The sequence below is a fragment of the Culex pipiens genome, chromosome 2, assembly GCF_016801865.2.
Source record: "Culex pipiens pallens isolate TS chromosome 2, TS_CPP_V2, whole genome shotgun sequence".
Lineage (NCBI taxonomy): Eukaryota > Metazoa > Arthropoda > Insecta > Diptera > Culicidae > Culex > Culex pipiens.
The window spans coordinates 121178912-121203159 of NC_068938.1; the positions used below are offsets into that span (position 1 = coordinate 121178912).

The 24248-nt window shown below is 42.0% G+C and overlaps 3 protein-coding genes across 4 annotated transcripts in view; all 3 read left to right on the forward strand.

Annotated features, from left to right (window-relative positions):
• The first annotated feature begins 3547 nt into the window (after positions 1-3547).
• Positions 3548-24248, forward strand: part of LOC120421372 (acidic phospholipase A2 PA4-like) — a 47978-nt gene continuing 27277 nt past the window's right edge. Inside the window, exon 1 of one of the 2 annotated variants that reach the window (XM_052707576.1) lies at positions 3548-4070. The gene's annotated coding sequence lies outside the window, so the exon portion shown is untranslated. The remainder of the gene's footprint in view (positions 4071-24248) is intronic. The other variant, XM_039584566.2, reaches the window with a different exon arrangement.
• LOC120421364 (uncharacterized) lies at positions 20851-21559 on the forward strand. Its single transcript, XM_052706977.1, has 2 exons — positions 20851-21480; positions 21554-21559. Exons 1-2 carry the CDS (start codon positions 20851-20853, stop codon positions 21557-21559), a joined length of 636 nt encoding a protein of 211 aa, XP_052562937.1.
• Positions 21509-23724, forward strand: LOC128092287 (uncharacterized protein Rv2082-like). The gene is made up of 2 exons (XM_052707575.1): positions 21509-23087; positions 23149-23724. Exon 1 carries the CDS (start codon positions 21628-21630, stop codon positions 22921-22923), a length of 1296 nt encoding a protein of 431 aa, XP_052563535.1. The 5' UTR covers positions 21509-21627; the 3' UTR covers positions 22924-23087; positions 23149-23724.

Here is a 24248-nt window from a genome sequence, read left to right on the forward strand (position 1 = left end):
GAGAAGAAAAAAAAAGTCCAAACTAAACACAGAGATTACCGCGCGCTGTATAACATTACACACATGAGAGTAAGAAAATTAAAAAGATACAACAGAAAAAAAAGTTATGAAAAACGCATATTGCAGACAAAAAAAAACATGAATAAAAAACGTTAAACAAATGAAGAGCGAGAACACATTGATTTACGTTCTCTCTGTAAGGAAAAGTAAACTGAATGTAATATTATTATCACGTTTATTGTAGTTTTTCGATTTTAAGTTAACTCTTAACTTAAAAGAAGTGGAAAACCCAATTGATTGCTGAAAATATAAATTTAGTTAGGTAGACAGAAGAATAAAATTAGAGCGTCGTAAGTCATAAGAGAGAGAATCAATGATTAATATTATGTAACTTTGCGTTAAGCCTCTTTTTAGTTTGTAATTATTTTCCTTATTTTTCTAAAAAAAAGTATATATTAACACGATATGCAAAATCTAAGCATTAAGTGAATAAAACATAAAATAATTAAAAATAAATGGTGTTTTTGTTTTGTGTTGTTGATGACAGTCCTTTTAAAACGCTGGAAATCGTTATGCAATATTCGAGTCGTAATGGAACAGAATGAATTTATTTCACAAATATTACAAACAGTCGAAACAATCATATGTCAAGTCTTCCGTAATTCATGTTAGTTTAGAGTTGTATTATACCGTGATGGATTTTATTGAAATAATTATAACTGTCAAAAATCCACCAAAGCATAGAAAAGTATCCACCGCGATCATTTTTTTACAGTTCGTTGCCAACGAATTATTTCAAGAAAATCCTCTGCAGTTAACCAGAATCAAATTAACAATGCAACTGGGTAATTCTCTACCAACTCACACGAAATCAGGAAAAGTTGCTCCGACCCCTCTTCGATTTACGTGAAACTTTGTCTTGAGGGGAAACTTTTGTCCCTGATCACGAATCCGAGGTCCGTTTTTTGATATCTCATTACGGAGGGGCGTTACGACCCCTTCCATTTTTGAACATGGGAAAAAAAGAGCTCTTTTAAAATTATTTGCAACCTGAAAAGGTGACTTTTATGTAAAATTAGACGCCCGATTTAATGGCGTACTCAGAATTCCGATAAAACGCATTTTTCATCGAAAAAAAAAACACTAGAAAAGTTTTAAAAATCCTCCCATTTTCCCTTACTCGAATGTAAAATTTTTTGGAACATGTCATTTTAAGGGAAATTTAATGTACTATTCGAATCTACATTGACCCAGAAGGGTCCTTTTTCCATTTAGAACAAAATGTTGTAGAGCATTATTACTTTCTTAAAAAATATCCCTGCAAAGCAATAAAAACACGAAATTTTAAAATGAAACATTTTGTTCTAAATGAAAAAATGGCCCTTTCTGGGTCGATGTAGATTCGAATGGTGCATTAAATTTTCCTTAAAATGACATGTTCCAAATTTTTTTACAGCTTGGTAGAACATTATTACACTCTATAAAATAACCCTGCAAAGTTAGAAAAAAACACGAAATTTTAAAATGAAAAATTTTGCTCTAAATGAGAAATTGACCCTTCTGTAGATTCGAAAAGAACATTAAATTTCCCTTAAAATGACATGTACCCAATTTTTTGTACAGTCAAATAACGGAAAATGAGAGTTTTTTTTGAACTTTTTTAGTGTTTTTCTCGATGAAAAATACGTTTTTTCGGAATTCGGAGTACGCCATCAAATCGGGCGTCTAATTTTACATAAAAGTCCTTTTGACACCAAATTTATATCTCATCACCGTTTCAGGCTGCAAATTTTTGAAAAACACCTCTTTTTTTGCATGTTCAAAAATTGAAGGGGTCGTACCGCCCCTCCGCCACGAGGTATCAAAAAACGGACCTCGGATTCGTGATCAGGGACAAAAGTTACCCCTCAGGACAAAATTTCCATCGAAAAAAATTGTCTTTATTTTTGCATTTAAATAATAAAAAAAAGTGATCAGAAATGGTTTTAGGCGTGTTTTTAATCGTTGTGCATCAAAATTTACATATGGCTTTATCTATTATCGTTTTGTCTAATTTTCAAACATGTGACTATCTATAAACTGTTCCGTGGGAAAAAAGAGCCTAAAAAATTACCGCAACATGATTTCGCGCAAACCATCGATTGCTATACACCAAAAGCTTCGTTTTTGCACCAGGAACAATAATCCGATGAAAAATCGCACTGCACGGACCGGTGGCCGGATTCCAGGCCACCGGAAGATCCGAATTTTTGGAAAAAGTGTCAGATTTATCCAATTGTGAACTGATAAGCTTTCCTCTACCATGAATAATCATGCAAAACAATCCTAGACTAATATTAAATACCATAGGACCCATCCGAACCGGTTCCACCGATCTCCGTTGGCCACATCCGGAACCGCATTAGGAATCAGTGTTAACCAGTCATGCGACGTATCAAACTTCTTTATTTTGGATAGTGAGTATTTTAAAGATGTATTTTTGCCTCCTTGACCGGTTCCCAGGTTCTCCGGTGGCCACATCCATCACATATTCATGGTAGAAGAAAGCTTACCAGTTCACAATTGGATAAATCTGACACTTTTCCAAAAATCCGGATCTTCCGGTGGCCTGTACTCCGGCCACCGGTCCGTGCAGTGCGATTTTTCATCGGATTATTGTTCCTGGTGCAGAAACGAAGCTTTTGGTGTATAGCAATCGATGGTTTGCGCGAAATCATGTTGCGGTAATTTTTTAGACTGAATGACAGTGAATTCAAAAGAAAACTTACAATTTATTTTGAAATGAAATAAAGATTATTATTATTATTAAAAAAAGCTTATTTTTCTGAGTACAAAGAGTCCGACAACAACGAGTCTAAAATTGATTTTGAAATCAATTTTGAAAAATTAACCTCGCTGTCCTTCTTGACAGCTCTTTCCAGGAGACCATAGTTGACCATCGAAAAAATGTTGTTTTGTCTTCTTTTTTTCATCAAAATAAAAAAAAGTGATCAGAAATGGTATTTTAGCGTGTTTTTAATCGTAGTACATCAAAATTTACATAGGGCTTTAGGACCCTATTCATTCCATCTTGCACCTTCGTATTACTGCAAACCCCTTTGCAGATTTTTACACACCGGAAACATTTCATCCCGTGCAAAGTGTGCAAGTGAAATGTTTCAAACCGTACGAGCGCGCGCATTCGTGAAAACATTCAGCGTAATGCGTATTACGAAGCACGTGTACGGCGACCAAACGTGCGCGAGCTAGGTTTGGATTTAGGTTTTTTTTTTATATGTGTCGTAATGTTTGAACTTAACCCTTTCAACGAAGGATGAAAAATTTGTGCTAGGTTTCTTTACTGATAGCAATAAAAACTTTTTACAATTTTATTTGTGTTTCACTCCTTAGAAATCACTTCAAATAGTGCAGGTCGTTCTTATCAGTTCTGAAACGAGTGATCTCTCCCTCTCTTTTGCCGCTCTCAAAGGATGCTGATCACCAAGATTCTTCACGAGCATTTCAACGTTGTCGTCGTCGCACACATTAGCATGGATGCTGATGGCGCAGAATAGAGCCGCATGGTCTGTTGTTGGTTGGTCCGTTGGTTTGTGCGGTGCTCTCTATTATTTGATGTTCCTCTCCTCCGAATGTCCGTCTGTCCGTCCGTTCGTTCGCGATTCGCGTGATTATTTTATGTCCGGCCGCGAGCTTCTCTGTTGTATCAGTTGACATTTGACTTTGCAACGGTTCGGTCGAGTTTTTTGAAAAAAGAGAATCGCGCGCAGGTCATTCCTTTTCTGCGCTGGACGACACGGTTCAGGCAGTGATCGTTCTATGTTGTGCCGGGGGTTCATTGTGAGATAATTGAGTGCATTTTAAATCAGTTTAATCCGCTTGCGTAGTAGAGTGTGCTGGGAGTGAGTTTTGGAGCAAAGAAAAAAGAAGGCGAACTCGGCTGGACGATTGCGCCTAAAGATTTGGGTGGTTTTCCAGGTGCAGAAATTGGCGCAATAGTGTTTTTCGAAGGGATTAATTGCTTGGAAAGGCGGAGTTGCTGAAGTGCTGAGGATTTTCTAATAGAGTAAAAGGTAATGTTTGAAAATAGAAACACTTTTGGATATAGCAATATTCATACACCGAATGGTATTTTTTGTGAGCTGTGATTGCAGTGAACCCATTAGTATAGAGTAGTGTAAGCTAGTAATTTCAACCGATTGGTAGGCGTTATCAGAACGAAAAAAAAAACAACATATTTAACCTTGAACCTTGCATTCTTTGAAAAAGTAATCGATTTGTGCATGAACTTTGCTCCATGACAAATTGAAAAGAAAAACTATGCATTTTAAATTAAGTTATTTCGTTTGATTGAATATAAATTTAAATTGTTATTTTTGTTCATTGGTTTTCTTTTACTTTTTCTTGACTCGCATGTTTTTACTCTTAATTTGGTTGTGTACAACTCAGAGCGTCCAATTTTCCGGAGTTACAAATTTCCCGGGAAACGGGAAATTTTCAACAAATTTCCCGGGAAATCCCAGGAATTCCCGGGAAATTTTAAATTTATTGAAATTGTTCTAATCTTGGTTCTAAATATTTTGCATCAAAATTGAATAGGACAGCGACTTTAATGGTTTAAATAAGTGTAAAGATCAACTAAAAGCTTGACTGCATGTAAAAATTCATACAAATACAAAAATATGTATATTTTTTTCTGATTTTATCTGATCTCTGGTATTTTTTTTGAGAAGTATTTTTTCATCAAAGTGTTTGGACAGTAAGTAAAATGAATCCATACTCCACAATCCTAAAATTTCTTTAAAACTTGCTTCTGTGACCAGTTTGAGAGAGTATGGTTTGACACATTAGGTTAAAACGAATAAAATTTTTCATTCAGAATTCAGAAATGGTTTGTTTCATAGCAAATAACTTTTCTAAACCAGTTTCAGCTCTTGAACAAATTTGTTAAACTTTTTAGTTTTTCCTTAAAATCTAACTTCTCATGTTTGTTTTACTTCAAACAACTCAATGTTTTCAATTGTCATCATCCCACTACCACTCTTCCAATTTTTTCATGTTCAACCTTCTAACACTCATTGTTGCACCAGTGCTCCATAATTCTTTTACTTTAAATTGATTTTTTTTAACGAATTGAAGTAATTCTTCTTGCAAAACCCTATTTGAAATATTTAATGAAACCAATTCAATTTTCATCTAATTTGATCATGGTAAACAAAAACGTAAACAATCTCAATTTTGCTTTGGCGGCAAAGGGTTTAAATATTCTTTATTCTATATCCAATTATTCTTTAAAAAGTTTACCTGAATTGTAATAGTTTATTTTCATTAAGCAAGGTTTATTTTTAGTTGCTTCAGAAATTAATATTTTCAGAAATAAATAAAAAAAAATTCTAGAGCATTTAAAAAATTTGGGTCCAAAAAAATTAGAAAATGTATACTTGCGCTTGAATTTTCGGGAATCCCCGGGAAATTTATAAATTTCCCGGGAAACGGGAAATATTTTTTTACGAAAATCCCGAGAATTCCCGGGATTTTTTCCCGGGATGGGAAATTGGACGCTCTAGTACAACTTGTTTCCATTTTTTAATGATGATTTCGCAGCAAACATTCATTTTTACTATTTCCAACAAAACACAAAATAAAAAAGAGTATATATTGGCTCGAATATCAAAAAGCAATCTTTTTAAACATCAAAATGTCAATGGAAAAAATTGCAATCAGATAAAAACAATTTAAAATGCATATCTCCACTTTAGGCAAAAAGTTTTTTTTTCTTCATTTTCATTTGTTTTCTTTGAAATGTTGAAACTATGGCAAGTAATTGCAAATTTTAATTTTTTGGCCCCCCTCCCCTTCGACATCATCCAGAGTCAAATGACATTCATTCTTACGTCTCATAATTTGAGTTAATTATGCAGTTTGATTGAAAATCATTTACACTTTAAGAAAATTCAAAACTATGCAGTAGTTAATTCTAGAAAACCCAATGCCATCATTTTATCCGTCATCTTAAGTAACACACAATCAGATTATTTGAAGATTTGATCATAATCCGATAATATCCGTAGTGTAATTTCAGCTAGGACTTCGGGTAGTGGAGCGCGGGCTGTGCATTGTACTCTATTTAGTAAACATGATTTGTCTATGAAATTTTCTTTTAATAGAAATGACCGATTCTTAGCGAAGCTACACCAAAATGTCCCTTTTTTCAATTTTCAATTCAATTTTCAATGCGTTTTTTCTAATGTAAGATTATTTTTATTATGATTCAGCGACGGATAACGATAACAATTTGTGTTCAGAGTGTTTAATTATGTATTTTTAGATTGAGATACTCATTTTTTAATTGTTTAATTTTTGTATTGTTTTTTGTCCTTCTGGTGGATGGCAAAAAACCATATTTCAAATTTCAATCCCGATTTTTTAAATTAAATGTGGCTTTATTTATCATTACATCATACAAAATTTGCAAAATTTCAATGAATTTACTAAAACATTTTGTTTATACTTAATTGAAAACAATTATAAATGCATTTTCCAGCGTTGACAATCATATTTAGCATGTTTGGGTTCGCTTTAAATTATTATTTTGAAATTTGGACTTTGATCAAAGCCGAGGGACATAAACTTCAAAAAATATTTGAAATGGCTTTATTTAACAAAACATAATTGAGCTTATTCATTACAAATTATGCTTATTAGAAAAAATCCAGCAGACCTTTTTTTATTCAAGATGTTGTTAGTTCCGTTAAAATAAAAGTTAATGTTTCATAGTATAAGCAATTAAAAATTGTTCATTTATAGAACCTTAAAGTAATTTTATTTTTGATTTTCCAAGTTGAAATCTTGAAAAGTTGAAATGTCTGACGTTTATTTATTAATTTTGAATGTTTAAGCTATTTATATCTCTCGATTGTAAATCTTGAAAAGAATGATCGATAAAATATAAAAATGAAATAATTAAATAAATTTGGGAAAAATTTCAAACGGTTATGCATTTTCATCAAGTTAAAAAATTAAAGTTTTCTATGGCTTTCAGTAGTCGTGTGTTTTGGTCTCTTTTAAAAGCGTCCTTACAAAGTGTGTACAAATTAAACTCACACGAATGCAGCTGGGTTAAGTATGTTTTGTTTTAATCCTTTAGTATAACCTATTATGACAACACAGAAATGTATTTTTTTAAATTCATTTTCTTAAGTCGGTTAAGGTTCAGGGTCGGTGTTTAGCGTTAAAAACAAGGTTAAACAGTCATTTTTTTTTTAAATAGAGCAATTCTAGCCCAAAACAGGAATTTTTCAGGTACTTTTTTCTCGACCCTCTCCGATTTCAATGAAACTTTGTAGACATGTTATCCTACGCTTATATAAGCCATTTATGTGTATATGGAGCCAGTTACACTCGATAATGACATTTGAGAAGGGCGAAAGTGTTTTAAATATTTTTGTATTTCGTAATTTAAATATTAATGTATCTCGAAGCCGTTGCATCGTATCAAAAAGTGGTCAAAGACAAACTTGTAGGAAATTTGACGGGCTTTCCGAAAAAAATACACTGAAATAAAAAACACGCCACTTTTATGAGTTTTTTTTGATATTTAAGTGTATAAGTCAAATTTGAAGGCGAGCCCACGATTTTTTTGTTCAACATTTTTGTGAAAATAGCCTAAGATGTTACAAAAAGGCTCACGAAAAATGCAGGATAGAGCAACTCACCTAAAAAAAGGTGCAGGTGGTTATGTTCTACATGACCAATATGACAAAGAACTTTGTACAAAACTCCTAAAAAATATTCTATTTTATTTTATATTGTTAAAACATTGCCTATGTATTTAATCCTAAATAATTTATTCCTATAAAATGTTTTCAATCTTAGGCACCTCTGTGGAAATAAATTGCCAAAACAAGTATGGTTCGGAAAATGTCCAATCAAAATGGTAATTTTCATGTCCAGTATCAAAAACCATGAATTTTGGTACCCATATTGCCCCAAGTCGAATAGTTCGATTAATGTCCCCCCGGTAGAACCTTCCCGAGGGCAATTGCCACTCCGGGTGTGGCCAATCCGGTCAAAATGGCCATTTTCATTACCAGTTTCAAAAATCATGAATTTTGAAACCCATATTGCCCCAAGTCGTATGGTACGATTAATGTCCCCCCGGTAGAACCTTCCCGAGGGCACTGGCCACTCCGGGTGTGGCCAATCCGGTCAAAATGGCCATTTTCATTACCAGTTTCAAAAATCATGAATTTTGATACCCATATTGCCCCAAGTCGTATGGTTCGATTAATGTCCCCCCGGTAGAACCTTCCCGAGGGCACTGGCCACTCCGGGTGTGGCCAATCCAGTCAAAATGCACATTTCCATTACCAGTTTAAAAAACCATGAATTTTGATTCCCATATTGCCCCAAGTCGTATGGTTCGATTAATGTCCCCCCGGTAGAACCTTCCCCAGGGCACTGGCCACTCCGGGTGTGGCCAATATCCTATGAATGTGGTCCCAAGCCCATTGCCCCAAATCATTCTGGCCCGGTGACCGTCCTTACAATGTTCATAAGAACAGAATTCCTCCCAATTTAGTGCACAAACTGTGTCTTTCAATGTGTGCGTGTGTGTGTGTGAGCAATAAAATTACCACCGTGGATCCGCTTTTGTCGAAACCTCGTAAGGCACTGAATTTTTCTGAGGCTATCTGTTAGCTTAAATAGTTCGCATGAAATATGGCAACATGGTGCAAATTTTGCCTCCTCTCCTGTTTACGTGGAACTGTCAAGCGAGAATGTTGCACCACTGTTGCCACATTTCATGCGAACTATTTAAGCTAACAGATAGCCTCAGAAAAATTCAGTGCCTTACGAGGTTTCGACAAAAGCGGATCCACGGTGGTAATTTTATTGCTCACACACACACACACGCACACATTGAAAGACACAGTTTGTGCACTAAATTGGGAGGAATTCTGTTCTTATGAACATTGTAAGGACGGTCACCGGACCAGAATGATTTGGGGCAATGGGCTTGGGACCACATTTATAGGATATTGGCCACACCCGGAGTGGCCAGTGCCCTCGGGAAGGTTCTACCGGGGGGACATTAATCGAACCATACGACTTGGGGCAATATAGGTATCAAAATTCATGGTTTTTGAAACTGATAATGAAAATGGCCATTTTGACTGGATTGGCCACACCCGGAGTGGCCAGTGCCCTCGGGAAGGTTCTACCGGGGGGACGTTAATCGAACCATACGACTTGGGGCAATATGGGTATCAAAATTCATGGTTTTTGAAACTGATAATGAAAATGGCCATTTTGACTGGATTGGCCACACCCGGAGTGGCCAGTGCCCTCGGGAAGGTTCTACCGGGGGGACATTAATCGAACCATACGACTTGGGGCAATATGGGTATCAAAATTCATGGTTTTTGAAACTGGTAATGAAAATGGCCATTTTGACCGGATTGGCCACACCCGGAGTGGCCAGTGCCCTCGGGAAGGTTCTACCGGGGGGACATTATTCGAACCATACGACTTGGGGCAATATAGGTATCAAAATTCATGGTTTTTGAAACTGATAATGAAAATGGCCATTTTGACTGGATTGGCCACACCCGGAGTGGCCAGTGCCCTCGGGAAGGTTCTACCGGGGGGACGTTAATCGAACCATACGACTTGGGGCAATATGGGTATCAAAATTCATGGTTTTTGAAACTGATAATGAAAATGGCCATTTTGACTGGATTGGCCACACCCGGAGTGGCCAGTGCCCTCGGGAAGGTTCTACCGGGGGGACATTAATCGAACCATACGACTTGGGGCAATATGGGTATCAAAATTCATGGTTTTTGATACTGGTAATGAAAATGGCCATTTTGGCAGGATTGACCACACCCGGAGTGGCCAGTGCCCTGAGGGAAGGTTCTACCGGGAGGACATTTACGGAACCATACGACTTGGGGCAATATGGGTATCAAAATTCATGGTTTTTGATACTGGTGATAAAAATGGCCATTTTGGCAGGATTGGCCACACCCGGAGTGGCCAGTGCCCTGAGGGAAGGTTCTACCGGGAGGACATTTACGGAACCATACAAATTTGGGCAATATGGGTATCAAAATTCATGGTTTTTGATACTGGTAATGAAAATGACCATTTTGACTAGATTGGCCACACCCGGAGTGGCCAGTGCCCTCGGGAAGGTTCTACCGGGGGGACATTATTCGAACCATACGACTTGGGCAAATATGGGTATCAAAATTCATGGTTTTTTAAACTGGTAATAAAAATGGGCATTTTGACTGGATTGGCCACACCCGGAGTGGCCAGTGCCCTCGGGAAGGTTCTACCGGGGGGACATTAATCGAACCATACGACTTGGGGCAATATGGGTATCAAAATTCATGGTTTTTTAAACTGGTAATGAAAATGGCCATTTTGACCGGATTGGCCACACCCGGAGTGGCAATTGCCCTGGGGAAGGTTCTACCGGGGGGGGAGATTAATCGAACCATACGTTTTGGGGCAATATGGGTATCAAAATTCATGGTTTTTGAAACTTGTAATGAAAATGGCCATTTTGACCGGATTGGCCACACCCGGAGTGGTCACTGCCCTGGGAAAGGTTCTACCAGGGGGACATTAATCGAACCATACGACTTGGGGCAATATGGGAATCCAAATTCATGGTTTTTGAAACTGGTAATGAAAATGACAATTTTGACCGGATTGGCCACACCCGGATTGGCCACACCCGTAGTGGCCAAACCATGAATTTTGATACCCATATTGCCCTAAGTCGTATGGTTCGATTAATGTCCCCCCGGTAGAACCTTCCCGAGGGCACTGGCCACTCCGGGTGTGGCCAATCCGGTCAAAATGGCCATTTTCATTACCAGTTTCAAAAACCATGAATTTTAATACCTATATTGCCCCAAGTCGTATGGTTCAATTAATGCCCCCTGGTAGAACCTTCCCGAGGGCACTGGCCACTCCGGGTGTGGCCAATCCGGTCAAAATGGCCATTTTCATTACCAGTTTAAAAAACCATGAATTTTGATACCCATATTGGCCCAAGTCGTATGGTTCGAATAATGTCCCCCCGGTAGAACCTTCCCGAGGGCACTGGCCACTCCGGGTGTGGCCAATCCAGTCAAAATGGCCATTTTCATTACCAGTTTCAATAACCATGAATTTTGATACCCATATTGGCCCAAGTCGTATGGTTCGAATAATGTCCCCCCGGTAGAACCTTCCCGAGGGCACTGGCCACTCCGGGTGTGGCCAATCTAGTCAAAATGCTTATTTTTATTACCAGTTTCAATAACCATGAATTTTGATACCCATATTGCCCTAAGTCGTATGGTTCGATTAATGTACCAGTTTCAAAAACCATGAATTTTGATACCCATATTGCCCCAAGTCGTATTGTTCGATTAATGCCCCCTGGTAGAACCTTCCCGAGGGCACTGGCCACTCCGGGTGTGGCCAATCCGGTCAAAATGGCCATTTTCATTACCAGTTTCAAAAACCATGAATTTTGATACCCATATTGGCCCAAGTCGTATGGTACGATTAATGTCCCCCTGGTAGAACCTTCCCGAGGGCACTGGCCACTCCGGGTGTGGCCAATCCGGTCAAAATGGCCATTTTCATTACCAGTTTCAAAAACCATGAATTTTGATACCCATATTGGCCCATGTCGTATGGTTCGATTAATGTCCCCCCGGTAGAACCTTCCCGAGGGCACTGGCCACTCCGGGTGTGGCCAATATCCTATAAATGTGGTCCCAAGCCCATTGCCCCAAATCATTCTGGTCCGGTGACCGTCCTTACAATCTTCATAAGAACAGAATTCCTCCCAATTTAGTGCACAAACTGTGTCTTTCAATGTGTGCGTGTGTGTGTGTGAGCAATAAAATTACCACCGTGGATCCGCTTTTGTCGAAACCTCGTAAGGCACTGAATTTTTCTGAGGCTATCTGTTAGCTTAAATAGTTCGCATGAAATATGGCAACATGGTGCAAATTTTGCCTCCTCTCCTGTTTACGTGGAACTGTCACGCGAGAATGTTGCACCACTGTTGCCACATTTCATGCGAACTATTTAAGCTAACAGATAGCCTCAGAAAAATTCAGTGCCTTACGAGGTTTCGACAAAAGCGGATCCACGGTGGTAATTTTATTGCTCACACACACACACGCACACATTGAAAGACACAGTTTGTGCACTAAATTGGGAGGAATTCTGTTCTTATGAACATTGTAAGGACGGTCACCGGACCAGAATGATTTGGGGCAATGGGCTTGGGACCACATTTATAGGATATTGGCCACACCCGGAGTGGCCAGTGCCCTCGGGAAGGTTCTACCGGGGGGACATTAATCGAACCATACGACTTGGGGCAATATAGGTATCAAAATTCATGGTTTTTTAAACTGATAATGAAAATGGCCATTTTGACCGGATTGGCCACACCCGGAGTGGCCAGTGCCCTCGGGAAGGTTCTACCGGGGGGACATTAATCGAACCATACGACTTGGGGCAATATAGGTATCAAAATGCATGGTTTTTGAAACTGATAATGAAAATGGGCATTTTGACTGGATTGGCCACACCCGGAGTGGCCAGTGCCCTCGGGAAGGTTCTACCGGGGGGACATTAATCGAACCATACGACTTGGGGCAATATGGGTATCAAAATTCATGGTTTTTTAAACTGGTAATGAAAATGGCCATTTTGACTGGATTGGCCACACCCGGAGTGGCCAGTGCCCTCGGGAAGGTTCTACCGGGGGGACATTAATCGAACCATACGACTTGGGGCAATATGGGTATCAAAATTCATGGTTATTGAAACTGGTAATGAAAATGGCCATTTTGACTGGATTGGCCACACCCGGAGTGGCCAGTGCCCTCGGGAAGGTTCTACCGGGGGGACATTATTCGAACCATACGACTTGGGCCAATATGGGTATCAAAATTCATGGTTATTGAAACTGGTAATGAAAATGGCCATTTTGACTGGATTGGCCACACCCGGAGTGGCCAGTGCCCTCGGGAAGGTTCTACCGGGGGGACATTATTCGAACCGTACGACTTGGGCCAATATGGGTATCAAAATTCATGGTTATTGAAACTGGTAATGAAAATGGGCATTTTGACTGGATTGGCCACACCCGGAGTGGCCAGTGCCCTCGGGAAGGTTCTACCGGGGGGACATTATTCGAACCATACGACTTGGGCCAATATGGGTATCAAAATTCATGGTTATTGAAACTGGTAATGAAAATGGGCATTTTGACTGGATTGGCCACACCCGGAGTGGCCAGTGCCCTCGGGAAGGTTCTACCGGGGGGACATTAATCGAACCATACGACTTGGGGCAATATGGGAATCCACATTCATGGTTTTTGAAACTGGTAATGAAAATGACAATTTTGACCGGATTGGCCACACCCGGATTGGCCACACCCGTAGTGGCCAAACCATGAATTTTGATACCCATATTGCCCCAAGTCGGAAAACGGAATCGACGTAACACCTTATAATGTGGCCCTCTTAAACCTTGCGGTTTCGTCAACGGATCCACAGGCGTGTATCGTTCTTTTTGCGACAAGACTCCGCCTTCCGGGTCTCCTAAGTGTGAAGGTATGGGCACGGGGAGAGGGCACCGAATACCTATATTTTACCATATTGCCCAAATTTGTATGGTTCCGTAAATGTCCTCCCGGTAGAACCTTCCCTCAGGGCACTGGCCACTCCGGGTGTGGCCAATCCTGCCAAAATGGCCATTTTTATCACCAGTATCAAAAACCATGAATTTTGATACCCATATTGCCCCAAGTCGTATGGTTCCGTAAATGTCCTCCCGGTAGAACCTTCCCTCAGGGCACTGGCCACTCCGGGTGTGGTCAATCCTGCCAAAATGGCCATTTTCATTACCAGTTTAAAAAACCATGAATTTTGATACCCATATTGCCCAAATTTGTATGGTTCCGTAAATGTCCTCCCGGTAGAACCTTCCCTTAGGGCACTGGCCACTTCGGGTGTGGCCAATTCTGCCAAAATGGCCATTTTCATCATCAGTATCAAAAACCATGAATTTTGATACGCATATTTCCCCAAGACGTATGGTTCCGTAAATGTCCTCCCGGTAGAACCTTCCCTCAGGGCACTGGCCGCTCCGGGTGTGGCCAATTCTGCCAAAATGGCCATTTTCATCACCAGTATCAAAAACCATGAATTTTGATACCCATATTGCCCAAATTTGTATGGTTCCGTAAATGTCCTCCCGGTAGAACCTTCCCTCAGGGCAATGGCCACTCCGGGTGTGGCCAATCCTGCCAAAATGGTCATTTTCATTACCAGTATCAAAAACCATGAATTTTGATACCCATATTGCCCAAATTTGTATGGTTCCGTAAATGTCCTCCCGGTAGAACCTTCCCTCAGGGCAATGGCCACTCCGGGTGTGGCCAATCCTGCCAAAATGGTCATTTTCATTACCAATATCAAAAACCATGAATTTTGATACCCATATTGCCCAAATTTGTATGGTTCCATAAATGTCCTCCCGGTAGAACCTTCCCTCAGGGCAATGGCCACTCCGGGTGTGGCCAATCCTGCCAAAATGGTCATTTTCATCACCAGTATCAAAAACCATGAATTTTGATACCCATATTGCCCAAATTTGTATGGTTCCGTAAATGTCCTCCCGGTAGAACCTTCCCTCAGGGCAATGGCCACTCCGGGTGTGGCCAATCCTGCCAAAATGGCCATTTTCATTACCAGTATCAAAAACCATGAATTTTGATACCCATATTGCCCAAATTTGTATGGTTCCATAAATGTCCTCCCGGTAGAACCTTCCCTCAGGGCAATGGCCACTCCGGGTGTGGCCAATCCTGCCAAAATGGCTATTTTCATTACCAGTATCAAAAACCATGAATTTTGATACCCATATTGCCCAAATTTGTATGGTTCCATAAATGTCCTCCCGGTAGAACCTTCCCTCAGGGCAATGGCCACTCCGGGTGTGGCCAATCCTGCCAAAATGGCCATTTTCATTACCAGTATCAAAAACCATGAATTTTGATACCCATATTGCCCAAATTTGTATGGTTCCGTAAATGTCCTCCCGGTAGAACCTTCCCTCAGGGCAATGGCCACTCCGGGTGTGGCCAATCCTGCCAAAATGGTCATTTTCATTACCAGTATCAAAAACCATGAATTTTGATACCCATATTGCCCAAATTTGTATGGTTCCGTAAATGTCCTCCCGGTAGAACCTTCCCTCAGGGCAATGGCCACTCCGGGTGTGGCCAATCCTGCCAAAATGGCTATTTTCATTACCAGTATCAAAAACCATGAATTTTGATACCCATATTGCCCAAATTTGTATGGTTCCATAAATGTCCTCCCGGTAGAACCTTCCCTCAGGGCAATGGCCACTCCGGGTGTGGCCAATCCTGCCAAAATGGCCATTTTCATTACCAGTATCAAAAACCATGAATTTTGATACCCATATTGCCCAAATTTGTATGGTTCCGTAAATGTCCTCCCGGTAGAACCTTCCCTCAGGGCAATGGCCACTCCGGGTGTGGCCAATCCTGCCAAAATGGTCATTTTCATTACCAGTATCAAAAACCATGAATTTTGATACCCATATTGCCCAAATTTGTATGGTTCCGTAAATGTCCTCCCGGTAGAACCTTCCCTCAGGGCAATGGCCACTCCGGGTGTGGCCAATCCTGCCAAAATGGTCATTTTCATTACCAGTATCAAAAACCATGAATTTTGATACCCATATTGCCCAAATTTGTATGGTTCCGTAAATGTCCTCCCGGTAGAACCTTCCCTCAGGGCAATGGCCACTCCGGGTGTGGCCAATCCTGCCAAAATGGCCATTTTCATTACCAGTATCAAAAACCATGAATTTTGATACCCATATTGCCCAAATTTGTATGGTTCCGTAAATGTCCTCCCGGTAGAACCTTCCCTCAGGGCAATGGCCACTCCGGGTGTGGCCAATCCTGCCAAAATGGTCATTTTCATCACCAGTATCAAAAACCATGAATTTTGATACCCATATTGCCCAAATTTGTATGGTTCCGTAAATGTCCTCCCGGTAGAACCTTCCCTCAGGGCAATGGCCACTCCGGGTGTGGCCAATCCTGCCAAAATGGCCATTTTCATTACCAGTATCAAAAACCATGAATTTTGATACCCATATTGCCCAAATTTGTATGGTTCCATAAATGTCCTCCCGGTAGAACCTTCCCTCAGGGCAATGGCCACTCCGGGTGTGGCCAATCCTGCCAAAATGGCCATTTTCATTACCAGTATCAAAAACCATGAATTTTGATACCCATATTGCCCAAATTTGTATGGTTCCGTAAATGTCCTCCCGGTAGAACCTTCCCTCAGGGCAATGGCCACTCCGGGTGTGGCCAATCCTGCCAAAATGGTCATTTTCATCACCAGTATCAAAAACCATGAATTTTGATACCCATATTGCCCAAATTTGTATGGTTCCGTAAATGTCCTCCCGGTAGAACCTTCCCTCAGGGCAATGGCCACTCCGGGTGTGGCCAATCCTGCCAAAATGGCCATTTTCATTACCAGTATCAAAAACCATGAATTTTGATACCCATATTGCCCAAATTTGTATGGTTCCATAAATGTCCTCCCGGTAGAACCTTCCCTCAGGGCAATGGCCACTCCGGGTGTGGCCAATCCTGCCAAAATGGCTATTTTCATTACCAGTATCAAAAACCATGAATTTTGATACCCATATTGCCCAAATTTGTATGGTTCCATAAATGTCCTCCCGGTAGAACCTTCCCTCAGGGCAATGGCCACTCCGGGTGTGGCCAATCCTGCCAAAATGGCCATTTTCATTACCAGTATCAAAAACCATGAATTTTGATACCCATATTGCCCAAATTTGTATGGTTCCGTAAATGTCCTCCCGGTAGAACCTTCCCTCAGGGCAATGGCCACTCCGGGTGTGGCCAATCCTGCCAAAATGGTCATTTTCATTACCAGTATCAAAAACCATGAATTTTGATACCCATATTGCCCAAATTTGTATGGTTCCGTAAATGTCCTCCCGGTAGAACCTTCCCTCAGGGCAATGGCCACTCCGGGTGTGGCCAATCCTGCCAAAATGGCTATTTTCATTACCAGTATCAAAAACCATGAATTTTGATACCCATATTGCCCAAATTTGTATGGTTCCATAAATGTCCTCCCGGTAGAACCTTCCCTCAGGGCAATGGCCACTCCGGGTGTGGCCAATCCTGCCAAAATGGCCATTTTCATTACCAGTATCAAAAACCATGAATTTTGATACCCATATTGCCCAAATTTGTATGGTTCCGTAAATGTCCTCCCGGTAGAACCTTCCCTCAGGGCAATGGCCACTCCGGGTGTGGCCAATCCTGCCAAAATGGTCATTTTCATTACCAGTATCAAAAACCATGAATTTTGATACCCATATTGCCCAAATTTGTATGGTTCCGTAAATGTCCTCCCGGTAGAACCTTCCCTCAGGGCAATGGCCACTCCGGGTGTGGCCAATCCTGCCAAAATGGTCATTTTCATTACCAGTATCAAAAACCCTGAATTTTGATACCCATATTGCCCAAATTTGTATGGTTCCGTAAATGTCCTCCCGGTAGAACCTTCCCTCAGGGCAACGGCCACTCCGGGTGTGGCCAATCCTGCCAAAATGGCCATTTTCATTACCAGTATCAAAAACCATGAATTTTGATACCCATATTGCCCAAATTTTTATGGTTCCGTAAATGTCCTCCCGGTAGAACCTTCCCTCAGGGCAATGGCCACTCCGGGTGTGGCCAATCCTGCCAAAATGGCCATTTTCATTACCAGTATCAAAAACCATGAATTTTGATACCCATATTGCCCAAATTTGTATGGTTCCATAAATGTCCTCCCGGTAGAACCTTCCCTCAGGGCAATGGCCACTCCGGGTGTGGCCAATCCTGCCAAAATGGCTATTTTCATTACCAGTATCAAAAACCATGAATTTTGATACCCATATTGCCCAAATTTGTATGGTTCCGTAAAAGTCCTCCCGGTAGAACCTTCCCTCAGGGCAATGGCCACTCCGGGTGTGGCCAATCTTGCCAAAATGGTCATTTTCATTACCAGTATCAAAAACCATGAATTTTGATACCCATATTGCCCAAATTTGTATGGTTCCGTAAATGTCCTCCCGGTAGAACCTTCCCTCAGGGCAATGGCCACTCCGGGTGTGGCCAATCCTGCCAAAATGGCTATTTTCATTACCAGTATCAAAAACCATGAATTTTGATACCCATATTGCCCAAATTTGTATGGTTCCGTAAAAGTCCTCCCGGTAGAACCTTCCCTCAGGGCAATGGCCACTCCGGGTGTGGCCAATCTTGCCAAAATGGTCATTTTCATTACCAGTATCAAAAACCATGAATTTTGATACCCATATTGCCCAAATTTGTATGGTTCCGTAAATGTCCTCCCGGTAGAACCTTCCCTCAGGGCAATGGCCACTCCGGGTGTGGCCAATCCTGCCAAAATGGTCATTTTCATTACCAGTATCAAAAACCATGAATTTTGATACCCATATTGCCCAAATTTGTATGGTTCCGTAAATGTCCTCCCGGTAGAACCTTCCCTCAGGGCAATGGCCACTCCGGGTGTGGCCAATCCTGCCAAAATGGTCATTTTCATTACCAGTATCAAAAACCCTGAATTTTGATACCCATATTGCCCAAATTTGTATGGTTCCGTAAATGTCCTCCCGGTAGAACCTTCCCTCAGGGCAACGGCCACTCCGGGTGTGGCCAATCCTGCCAAAATGGCCATTTTCATTACCAGTATCAAAAACCATGAATTTTGATACCCATATTGCCCAAATTTGTATGGTTCCGTAAATGTCCTCCCGGTAGAACCTTCCCTCAGGGCACTGGCCACACCGGGTGTGGCCGATATCCTACCAAATTGTTCTCAATAATTTCGGTATTCCGGTGACCGTTCTGGCTACCGTCAATAACTTCTTGGACCTCCTCTCAAGTTCGTGCACCACCTGCGTGTGTGTGTGTGTGAGCAATAAAATTCCCAACGTAAGGTCCGTCTTTGATGAAAGTCTGATGGACACTAAATCCTCCAGAGGCTAACTTTTAGCTTAAATAGTTTTCACGGCATCTACGCAACAGAAACAGAATGTCACGCCGAGGGCTTGCGACGGTAACGCTACATTTTCGAAAATTTTTGCATTGACACCGCATATAGAGCTTTAAGACAAAGTCCTTTGTCAAAAATACAAAAATCATTTACTGAAACTATTTTTTTCAAAACTGCTCTAAACATCAAAATTTTCAAAAACCGAATACGAGAGTCGATTTTCCAGACAATTTTACATAAAACTCTCTATATTGACCATTGTCCTAAGTCCAATCCTTGTAAAGTTACAGCGGTTTTAAAAATAAAAATGTTTTTTTTTCTTTCAGTGTATTTTTTTCGGAAAGCCCGTCAAATTTCCTACAAGTTTGTCTTTGACCACTTGTTGCTGAAGCAGATGACCAGGCGAGCAAACCCCTCGGCGATCTAGACTATTATTTGATCTCCCCCTCACCCTCGGGAGTGTCAATAGGGCACAAGTAGACGAACGAAGGAAGAACGTCAAGATCGAGGAGAACGGCAGATCATTCTCGACGTGACATAGTAGAATTAGTCAATCATTTACAAATTAGCGCTCGTTTTTTAATTTATTCTTATTTGTACGGCTAGCTATCGAAAGCGAACAGAACATTTTAATCTGAATTCTGGTGAGAACCAAAACACTTAAGTTTACACGCTATACTTACTTATTACACTTATTATATCTAGCTTGATCGGCTGCGGCAAAATTAATTTAATCGAAACTAGTTAATAGCTGACTCATTTGGTACATCTACTATTGTAAGTACTCAAAGAATGAGTTCAAGGTAAACTTAATCTAATACTAAACTAAAATCAGGTTCACACCAGCACCAACTTGAATCGTACCAACAGCGAACCCCTACAAAAGTTCTGGACTAAAGTTGTAAGTGTACCACAGATATGAATTGATCAAACTTACTAAATACATACTATTTTTTAGCTTTAAGCTTACTCTAAGGGAAACGACGAGTTTTGCTGTAAAGAGTCCGAAACGACCTCTGGGGGATTCGCACCTTGGGCAACAAACTTAAAGAACTTTATTCACGCGATGTCTGACCTACGACGAGAAAGTGAGGTTAGAATTCCCGCCCTGGACGAAAACAAATCATCGAGTTCGAGTTTTGCCAGAGCAACATCTTCAGCAGAGACAGCGTTACTAATCCGACGACTGGAGGAAGAAAAACAGATACAAGAACGCTTGCTCATTGAAAGGAATAATCTAGGAAAGCTTCTTCATGAAAGAGCGATTGAGGAGGAAAGAGAACGAGAATATCGAGTTCTGGACGAAAAACAACGGCTGGAAAAAGAATTCATCGAGCGCAAATATGTCTTTTTGCAAACCAAAATCGCTCGTGACCGGAGAACGAGCTTTAGTTCTCGGAGCAATCGTAGCTCAGTCGGACCAAGGTTGGAAACCCTGACTCTGGAGGAATGTGTAGTGGGAGAGATTCCCGGCACTACTACCACGTCAAACATCGGTACCACGCTCAGGTCGACACCAGCTTCGATTCCGATTACGGCGGTGGAATCTTCGTTCACAAGCACGAAAAGCATTGCAGCCCTTTATCCAGTCCTAGAATTTCACCCACCCTCGCCCGCTCATACATTGATTTCGACTGGCACAGCAGCAACCTCATCGGCCAAGTTCTCGATGACCAATCTGATCCCATCCGCTCCTGCGTCGATCTCGACTTGCACAGCGGTAGCCTCAACGGCCCAGTTCTCGACTCCCGATCTGAACCCGTCCGCTCCTGCGTCGACCTCGACTTGCACAGCGGTAGCCTCAACGGCCACGTTCTCGGCGAGCAGTTTAAACCCGCCCGCACCTGCGTCGACCTCGACTTGCACAGCGGCAGCCTCAACGGCCCAATTCTCGGCTCTCGATCTGAAACCGTCCGCTCCTGCGTCGATCTCGACTTGCACAGCGGTAGCCTCAACGGCCACGTTCTCGGCGAGCAGTTTAAACCCGTCCGCACCTGCGTCGACCTCGACTGGCACAGCGGCAGCCTCAACGGCCCAGTTTTCGGCCCCCGATCTGAACCCGTCCGTACCTGCGTCGATCTCGACTTGCACAGCGGTAGCCTCAACGGCCACGTTCTCGGCGCGCAGTTTAAACCTGTCCGCTCCTGCGTCGACCTCGACTTGCACAGCGGCAGCCTCAACGGCCCAGTTTTCGGCTCCCGATCTGAACCCGTCCGTACCTGCGTCGATCTCGACGGCCACGTTCTCGGCGAGCAATTTAAACCCGTCCGCACCTGCGTCGATCTCGACTTGCACAGCGGTAGCCTCAACGGCCACGTTCTTGGCGACCGATCTGAACCTGTTCGCTCCTGCGTCGATTTCGACTGGCACAGCGGTAGCCCCAACGGCCCAGTTTTCGGGGACCAAGCAGGTCCTGCCTGTACCTGCTTCGATCACAACTGGTACAATGGCCACCTCATCGGCCAAGCTCTTGGCGAGCAATTTGATTCTGCCTGCTCCTGCATCGGATCTGGCTGGCACAGCGGCGACGCCGCAGCTTGCGGATGGTATCCTGGTCGCGCCTGCTCCTGCACCAATTCCGGATGGCACAGCGGTAGCCTCATCGGCCAAGTTCTTGGCGAGCAATTTGATTCCGCCTGCTTCTGCATTGGATCTGGTTGGTACAGCGGCGACGCCGCAGCTCCTAATTCCGGATGGCACAGCGGTAGCCTCATCGGCCAAGTTCTTGGCAAGCAATTTGATTCCGCCTGCTTCTGCATTGGATTTGGCTGGTACAACAGCGACGCCGCAGCTTGCGGATGGTATCCTGGTCGCGCCTGCTCCTGCACCAATTTCGGATAGCTCAGCGGTAGCCTCATCGGCCAAGTTCTTGGCGAGCAATTTGATTCCGCCTGCTTCTGCATTGGATCTGGTTGGTACAGCGGCGACGCCGCAGCTTGCGGATGGTATCCTGGTCGCGCCTGCTCCTACACCAATTCCGGATGGCACAGCGGTAGCCTCATCGGCCAAGTTTTTGGCGAGCAATTTGATTCCACCTCCTCCTGCACCGAATTCTGCCGTCACAGCAGCGATGCAACAGCTCGCGGTATGTAACCTGATCCCGCCTGCTCCTGCACCGAATCTGGCTGGCACAGCGGTACCATCGACGCCGCAAATCTCGGCGAAAAACCTGCTTGTTACTGCACCGCAACCGGCAGTCACAGAGACAGCACTGATTGTCAACCCATCTAATAAGGTCTGGTATCTGCCGGCGAATTCGGATGCATTTCCTCGACGGGTCGGGGATGTCATTTCTCAACCTCCCATAATAGGACACACGAAAGTTGATCGAGAGCTGGAAGATTCTTGGATGTCGCTGATATCAAACTGTAAACATGCTCAGCTCATGCTCGCCGATCAAAGTACAAGTTGGACCGAAAGACATCTGTTCCAGTTGATCGAATGTGTCGGAGACGGAACAAAAATCATCACTGGAAGCATCCAATGCTGCTGGGCAGGAGAACCGGTGTACGAAGCAAATCCTGGCGCGCGGTCACAGATATCTAGCGGAGTGCTGACATATCCGGTCATTCGACTGGGGTTGCTCGAGGTGCAGAGTAGAAGTATAGCTGGATCGGGTGACCAGCAATACGGGTCGGGGATTGTTGCTGAAGCAGATGACCAGGCGAGCAAACCCCTCGGCGATCTAGACTATTATTTGATCTCCCCCTCACCCTCGGGAGTGTCAATAGGGCACAAGTAGACGAACGAAGGAAGAACGTCAAGATCGAGGAGAACGGCAGATCATTCTCGACGTGACATAGTAGAATTAGTCAATCATTTACAAATTAGCGCTCGTTTTTTAATTTATTCTTATTTGTACGGCTAGCTATCGAAAGCGAACAGAACATTTTAATCTGAATTCTGGTGAGAACCAAAACACTTAAGTTTACACGCTATACTTACTTATTACACTTATTATATCTAGCTTGATCGGCTGCGGCAAAATTAATTTAATCGAAACTAGTTAATAGCTGACTCATTTGGTACATCTACTATTGTAAGTACTCAAAGAATGAGTTCAAGGTAAACTTAATCTAATACTAAACTAAAATCAGGTTCACACCAGCACCAACTTGAATCGTACCAACAGCGAACCCCTACAAAAGTTCTGGACTAAAGTTGTAAGTGTACCACAGATATGAATTGATCAAACTTACTAAATACATACTATTTTTTAGCTTTAAGCTTACTCTAAGGGAAACGACGAGTTTTGCTGTAAAGAGTCCGAAACGACCTCTGGGGGATTCGCACCTTGGGCAACACCACTTTTTGGTACAATGCAAAGGCAGTCCAAGCACATCCTCCTTATCATCTAAGTGGCGTTGAATTTTATTAACTAAGTCAATTACTGCGTTAGTTGTAGAAGATTTCTGTATAAACCCATACTGTTGAGTGCACTAACTTATTTGTATAGATTAAGGACCGATTCACAGAATAGTACTATTACTACAGATAAAGACTTAGGGTACGTTATCCATTAGTGGACCCCTTTCCTATAGTGGACCCTCTGAAAGGTTTTTGATGAAAAATTCAATAAAATCACAATTTCAAGCGTGTTGTTGTCTACAAATCTTTTATTTGGCATGTTCAGCATCATTTAAAACAATGTTGACTGACATTGAATTGTCCTTTTCACCAAAATAAGTGTTTTGAGTTCGACATCTGAAATCAGCCATGGCCACTAGCATTTTCACAACAAAACTGCATTTATATTTTTTGAAATGTTTTCTCTGATCTTTTTCGGACATAAATGTGTTTAAATGTCTGTTAGGTTTTTTGTTGTTTAAAGCCAAATTTTTTAACAAAACATATTTGTTTATCATGAAAAGTGAGCAAAATCCATCTTTTATTCATTATATCTATCATTAGACCTACACCATGCATCAAAACATCAAATATCGATTAAATTTGGTATCAAAATAACAGTTTGCCTATAGTGGACCCGGGTCCACAATCGGATTATGGACCCGGGTCCACTATAGGAAAAGGGGGTCCATAACAGGCAAAAAAAAACGTTTTTTCAAA